At 44.0% G+C, this 7362-nt stretch overlaps 1 protein-coding gene across 1 annotated transcript; it reads left to right on the top strand.

Moving 5' to 3' along the window:
- The first annotated feature begins 3872 nt into the window (after window positions 1-3872).
- Window positions 3873-7062, top strand: LOC124663022. Its single transcript, XM_047200785.1, has 6 exons — window positions 3873-4200; window positions 5240-5360; window positions 5723-5844; window positions 5948-6069; window positions 6146-6305; window positions 6589-7062. Exons 1-6 carry the CDS (start codon window positions 3890-3892, stop codon window positions 6596-6598), a joined length of 846 nt encoding a protein of 281 aa, XP_047056741.1. The 5' UTR covers window positions 3873-3889; the 3' UTR covers window positions 6599-7062.
- Window positions 7063-7362: the final 300 nt, after the last annotated feature.

The raw sequence follows: 7362 nt of genomic DNA, 5'->3' as shown, positions 1-7362 counted from the left end.
ACAACCTTGCTAGCCAAAGCCTTGTACCGAGAGGGAATACTTCTCGTGCATCCAAATCCTTGAGCCAAAAACTATGCCATTTGTGTCCACCATACCTACCTACTACATGGTATTTCTCTGCCATTCCAAAGTAAATTACTTGAGTGCTACCTTTAAAATTTCATTCCTTGTATTTGCAATACATAGCTCATGGGAAAATAGCCTTAAAAACTATTGTGGTATTGAATATGTAGCTTATGTGTCTTATTTCTTATAAGTTGCTTGTTGAGCGGTAACCATGTTTCTGGGGACGCCATCAACTATTACACCTTTGTTGAACATCATGTGAGTTGCTATGCATGTTCGTCTTGTCTAAAGTAAGGGTGATTTATCATGATCAAATGGTTTGAGTATGCATATTGTTAGAGAAGAACATTGGGCCGCTAACTAAAGCCATGAATCATGGTGGAAGTTTCAGTTTGGACATTAATCCTCAAATCTCTTATGAGAATATTATCTGTTGTTGAATGCTTAAGCATTAAAGAGGAGTTCATTATCTGTTGTCTATGTTGTCCCGGTATGGATGTCCTAAGTTGAGATCTATCAAAAAACAAGAAATCAAATGCGATCTATCTCCTTGGACCTTTGTACAGGCGACATAAAGGTACCCCTTTGTGACAGTTGGTTGAAACATATGTTATGCAATGATAATCCATGTAAATCCAAGCTAATTAGGACAAGGTGCGAGCACTATTGGTACTCTATGCATGAGGCTTGCAACTTATAGGACATCTTATGCATAACACATATGAATTATTACTACCGTTGATAAAATTGTTTCTATGTTTTCAAAATGAAAAGCTCTAGCACAAAAACAGTAATCCATGCTTCCCTCTGCGAAGGGCTCATTCTTTTACTTTATGTTGAGTCAGTTTACCTACTTCTTTCTATCTTAGGAGCAAACACTTGTGTTAACTGTGTCCATTGATTCCTACATATTTGCTTATTTGCATTCATCATATTACTTCGTGTTGACAATTATCCATGAGATATATCCATGAGATAAACATGTTGATGTTGAAAGCAACTGCTGAAACTTATATCTTCCTTTGTGTTGCTTCAAAACTTTCTACTAAGAATTTATTGCTTTATGAGTTAACTCCTGTGCAAGTCTTACTGATGCTTGTCTTGAAAGTACTATTCATGAAAAGTCTTTGCTATATGATTCAGCTTGTTTAAGTCATTGTCTTTACCATTGCTTCGAATCACTTCATTCATCTCATATGCTTTACAATAGTATTGATCAAGATTATGATAGCATGTCACTTCAGAAATTATCCTTGTTATCGTTTACCTACTCGAGGGCGAGTAGGAACTAAGCTTGGGGATGCTTGATACGTCTCAAACGTATCTATAATTTCTTATGTTCCATGCTAATTTTATGATACTACTCACATGTTTTATACACACTTTATGTCATTATTATGCATTTTCCGGTACTAACCTATTGACAAGATGCCGAAGCGCCAGTTCCTGTTTTGTGCTATTTTTGGTTTCAGACATCCTACAAAGGAAATATTCTCGGAATTGGACGAAATCAACGCCTAGGGTCTTATTTTTCCACGGAGCTTCCAAAACACCGAAGAGCATACGAAGTGGGGCCACGAGGCGGCCAGACCATAGGGCGGCGCGGCCTTGATGGGGCCTGCGCCGGCCTATGGTGTGGGCCCCTCGCGCGCCTCCCGACTCCGCCCTTCCGCCTACTTAAACTCTCCGTCGCGAAAACCCTACTACCGAGAGCCACGATACGGAAAAAGTTCCAGAGATGCCGCCGCCGCCAATCCCATCTCGGGGGATTCAGGAGATCGCCTCCGGCACCCTGCCGGAGAGGGGAATCATCTCCCGGAGGACTCTACATCACCATGATCGCCTCCGGACTGATGTGTGAGTAGTTCACCCTTGGACTATGGGTCCATAGCAGTAGCTAGATGGTTGTCTTCTCCTCTTGTGCTATCATGTTTAGATCTTGTGAGCTGCCTATCATGATCAAGATCGTCTATTTGTAATGCTACATGTTGTGTTTGTTGGGATCCGATGAATATGGAATACAATGTCAAGTTGATTATTGATCTATCATATATGTGTTGTTTATGTTCTTGCATGCTCTCCGTTGCTAGTAGAGGCTCTGGCCAAGTTGATACTTGTGACTCCAAGAGGGAGTATTTATGCTCGATAGTGGGTTCATGCCTCCATTGAATCCGGGACAGGTGACGTAAAGTTCTAAGGTTGTGGATGTGCCGTTGCCACTAGGGATAAAACATCAATGCTTTGTCTAAGGATATTTGTGTTGATTACATTACGCACCATACTTAATGCAATTGTCCGTTGTTTGCAACTTAATACCTGGAAGGGGTGCGGATGCTAACCCGAAGGTGGACTTTTTAGGCATAGATGCATGCTGGATAGCGGTCTATGTACTTTGTCGTAATGCCCTGATTAAATCTCATATTAGTCATCGTGATATGTATGTGCATTGTTATGTCCTCTCTATTTGTTAATTGCCCAACTGTAATTAGTTCACCCAACATGCTATTTCTTATTGGAGAGACACCACTAGTGAACTGTGGACCCCGGTCCATTCTTTTACATCTGAAATACAATCTACTGCAAACTCTGTTCTTGGTTGTTCTTCGCAAACAAATATCATTCTCTACACCATACGTTTAATCTTTGTTTACAGCAAGCCGGTGAGATTGACAACCTCACTGTTAAGTTGGGGCAAAGTATTTTGATTGTACTGTGCAGGTTCCATGTTGGCGCCGGAATCCCTGGTGTTGCGCCGCACTACACTCCTCCGCCAACAACCTTCACGTGGCCTTCATCTCCTACTGGTTCGATAACCTTGGTTTCTTACTGAGGAAAAACTTGATGCTGTACGCATCACACCTTCCTCTTGGGGTTCCCAACAGACGTGTGTCTCACGCGCCATCAGGGGTGGGGGCGCGCCTCTTCCTGTCCTTGAGGGCGAGGCTGCTGGAAACCCTCGTTGTCGATGACGGGGACGCGGTGGATCTCTGAGCGCGGGCCGATGCGCTCCTTGGCCGGGACGCGGGAGGTCGTGGCAGCTCGGGGAGCAGCGTTCGTCGGAGGGACGGCGGCTGGTCGCGACGCTGGCGTTAGTGGAGGCGTGCGGGCCACCTCGTTGTAGGAGCGGGAGCTCGAGGACTCATCGCCGGAGCCGGCCCAGCGGCGCTCGGGCGGGCCGGTGGTTGCCGACGTTGGAGCTGGAGGAGGACATGGCGGTGGTGGGAAGCTTGGAGGTCTACGGGGGTGCCAGGGGAGAGGCGGCGGCGCAGGGCTAGGCTAGGCTGGGGGAGCCATCTTTCCATCGTCCGGACATGGATATATGAAAGTGTATAATTAACCATATCATTGGTAATCATGAGCTTCGACTGAAATTGCAAAAAAAATCAACGGGCTCAAGAGATTTTGGCTAAAATTTGAAGATCGAACTAAACTAAAGCAGGTATCGGACTGAACTGCCCTAGTCCGGTGCGTGGGCACTGTGCAACGGCCAACGGTGGAGAATGTCACTTACCGGCGGAGGTGGCGATGGTTGGGACTTTGGAGGGCAGCAAGGAAGATCTGCAACAGCGGAGACGGAACGGTTGGGAGGGCAGCGGCGGAGAGTTTTCTCTATTTTTTTCAGCGGAAGCGTTATCACTTACGAGTATATTTTTTTTGAGAGAATCACTTTTTTTAGTGAAGTCAATAGAGTAATCCCCACGCATGAAGGCCCATAAGAAATAAGGCGGCCCAAGACCAGAAAATCTAGGCCTGCAGTCTCAGCCTCAGCCACGGCTTGCTTCCTACTGAGCACCGGCCACAAGCAGAAAGCGCCCGCATCGGCATGCATCTCGCCGCCGACTACCCCCATCGCGGCGGCGGCGGCCGCCTAGGCCTCGGCCCCCTCGCCGCCCCCGTGCTCCGTACCGAGAACCGTCGCCGTGCGATCGCAGGAGGCGCCGTCCTCGCCTCGGCGCTGCTGCTCGTGGCCACGCCACGCCTCCGCCACTCCCCGGCGCTCCACCTCTTCGCCGACATGCGCAACCTCCTCGGCGTGCCCAACACCCTCAACGTGCTCACCGCATACCCGCTCCTCCTTGCCGGAGTACCGGGACTCGTCCTCTGCCTCTTCGGCAGCGGTTGCTTTGGCATCAGGTGCGCCCGTGCCCTTTCCCCTTTGCTAGCATACCTGCTATCTGCTGAAATGTTTAGCTTAAAGAACTAAACAAGTGCATACTTTTTTTTCTCTTTCATAATATGCACCATTTCCGGAACTTTGTTGACTTTATTTGAAAATGGGAAGCGGAACCAATGTGTCAAACTCCCAGTATCAGACGCTGAACAATATTACGAAGGAGGCACATCTAATCAATTATGCTTGATGCCTTAGGACAGAGTTCGTAGTGTGTACCTAGAAATTACGAGTTCGTTAGTATCACTGAAAGGGACGGTCTTGATTCACCATGAATCGGATGAGCCTCTAGCTCCACCAATTGAGAATTTGAAATAATGCTCGAGTTAAATAAGAATATCACTGGCCCAGTGAAAAATGAAAAATAAACCATGTTTTCCTAGCTACTGCTGGTTTTATTGGTGATGTGCATCAGCTTTAAGAATCCTTTTTTTTAAATGAAGGCAAAAGCTTTGCCTTATGCATTAATTAAGAAGAAGGTGCCCAGTTTTTTAGAGGGAAATTGGGCAAATACAAACAGGGCCAAGCCCACCCAACAACAAATCAATAGGGACACGCCCACCCTCACCGATGACACATCGGAGACCACAAACCGACGCCAACCACACAAACACAACCAACGGCGAACGGCTCCACCAAAATAGCTTTAAGAATCCTCACTCTTACAGTATACTCAAATATGGGTGATGATTTAAATGTTCAGTTAAGATGTATTTGGCTGCGATCTTACTGTTTGCAGAAAAAAATTGTTTAATGCACAACTAATCACCTATTCACCTTGTGTCTTGCTGCCTAAAAAATTATGCTATAACTATCAAATGAACAAGCCAGAATAAAATGATAGTGTGCTCCTTGCATTCGGTTAAAAGTTTCATAGAGGACAAATTTGTAGCTAAGATTTCTTACTTCAAGGAACCTTGTGTTCTCGTGTTCTCTTGAATGTGTCAAATGAATTGTACTGGTGTTTGATAAAATCTATATCACTTTCTGGAAACTATGTAGTTTAAGGTGGGAGGCCTTGGGATGGTTCCTCTTCTATGCTGGGAATGTATGTGCAGCATTTGGCTCAGCTTACTATCACCTCAAGCCAGATGATGACCGGTTGATTTGGGACAGGTTGCCGGTATTCTAAACATTTCCTCTTTCTGCCATCTCCTGTCTGCTGTTTAGTTATTATCATTAACTTGTATTTTTGTCGTGAACTTATGGAGTGAGTTTACTGATAGTTTAACATCTCAATTACTGTTTATGTAATTCCTTTTCAAAGAATGCAGTTGTCCTACTTACATTTTTACATTTTAAATCCTAGCATTGACCATAGGCGAAAAATATCTGTATCTGGGTTTCCGTGTGAGTTTTGATCTGAATATTATTGTGCTATGTATCTGATCTGGATATTCTGTTGGTGCATAAACCAATGGGATCAATGAATTTCTACTAACCTCTTGGGGATATGAATGTTTACTGGATGCTCTTGCAATGCAGATGATGATGTCAGCCTCCTCACTTTTGTCTATATTAGTAATTGAAAGAGTTGATGAGAGGGCTGGGTTATCTTGTTTGATATCACTCCTGTCTCTCTTACTCGTGAGCACTGCATGTGAAAGGTATAGACAAGTGTGACTCGTTGAGCTTTTTTGTTCTAATGTTGGTATCAAATAGATTCTGAAAATGTGTCCTATCCAATGTCATGTTCTGGCTGGTTTGCAGGGTTCTTGATGATATGCGTCTTTGGGTTGTTTTAAACTTGGTTCCTTGTGTTGTGATTCCTGCAATGCTATTCTTGTTCCCACCAAAGTATACACACTCAAGATTTTGGTTTCTTGCTACAGGTAACAGTGAATACTCTAACGCATTGGGATTTACAAACCTTGAGAAACCCTTATTTGATTGGCATCTTTGGTGCAGGCTTTTACCTACTGGCAAGATTTGAAGGCCTTGCTGACAGAAAGGTTTACAGTGTGAATAGATACTTCATTAGCGGTCATTCCTTGGAGCACCTTTGCTTTGCCATGGTTACCTTGATACTTACTGTGATGTTATCCTTCAGAAATATAAAGATCACCAGGTACCAATTTAACCAATGTTCATTAGATTTAGATTCTTTGAAGAGCTGCATTATTGATGTTCATTAGATTTAGATTCTTTGAAGAGCTGCATTATTGAGTCACGGTGGTCAATTTTATTTGGTAACTTGTTAGGTTTTCTTACTTGCTAAGGTTGGTCCTTTCTAAAGTAGACAGTGATAACTTTTAAGTGCATATTGGGAAATGCCTCTAGTTATATATCGCATCTACAAAACTCGAGCTATAAGCATCTGATTAATCTACAATTCTTCATCGTCTCCACAGGGACTCGTGACTATCGCCATACTGTTGCAGATTGTAACATCATATGTTCAGAGGAGGCCCTGCAGTGTCTGGATGAATCTGAAGAAACATAGATAGCTTTTCCATCTCCTTTTCATGGCGTGGGTGCTCATTGCTCCTTCCCTGAAGTTTTCAAGATTGCTGATGGCAAAGACAGGGGCCGTGACATTATCTGATACGTGTGTTGATGTTGTGAGAATTGTTTGCGCTTTGAGGTTGTTAACTTGAAGATAGAAGAATTGTTGGACCAGTAGATCGCAATGTATAAATATTTCAGCTGTCACACAAGAATTATTGGCTAGCTCTGTTGATTAGGCAAGAGGATTGCAACCTGTAAAGATTTGGGTACTCCGTATGTCTATGTCTCCATACATTGAGATTTTCTTAAAGCCTCAATGGATTCAGAAAATGTAACCTCAGTTTAGTGAAAAGTGATTTAGCAGAACCTTAATTTTTTGTTGCAGATTGTGATTTAGAATAAAGATTTCAATTGTCACGCAATATGTTTATTACTCCAGTAGTATGAGTCGGGAGGGTTGAACTGCGATGATAGTTGGGAGTGGGACCAACTCGTAGATGTACTGTCGCCTTGGAGCAGCCGCTTCTCGCCCGCGCAACCCGCAGCGCCCGCAGCTTGCAGGTCTTAAACAAGGAGAGATGCTCCATGCTCAAGTATTAAAAAGTTGCTACAAACGGAATATTTGTGCCTCTGGAAACCTTTTTTTTTACGAAAGGCAGACATGCTGCTGCTTTCAT

This window comes from Lolium rigidum, chromosome 6, assembly GCF_022539505.1.
Source record: "Lolium rigidum isolate FL_2022 chromosome 6, APGP_CSIRO_Lrig_0.1, whole genome shotgun sequence".
NCBI classification, from domain to species: Eukaryota; Viridiplantae; Streptophyta; class Magnoliopsida; order Poales; family Poaceae; genus Lolium; species Lolium rigidum.
This window is presented reverse-complemented; position numbering and strand designations above follow the sequence as displayed.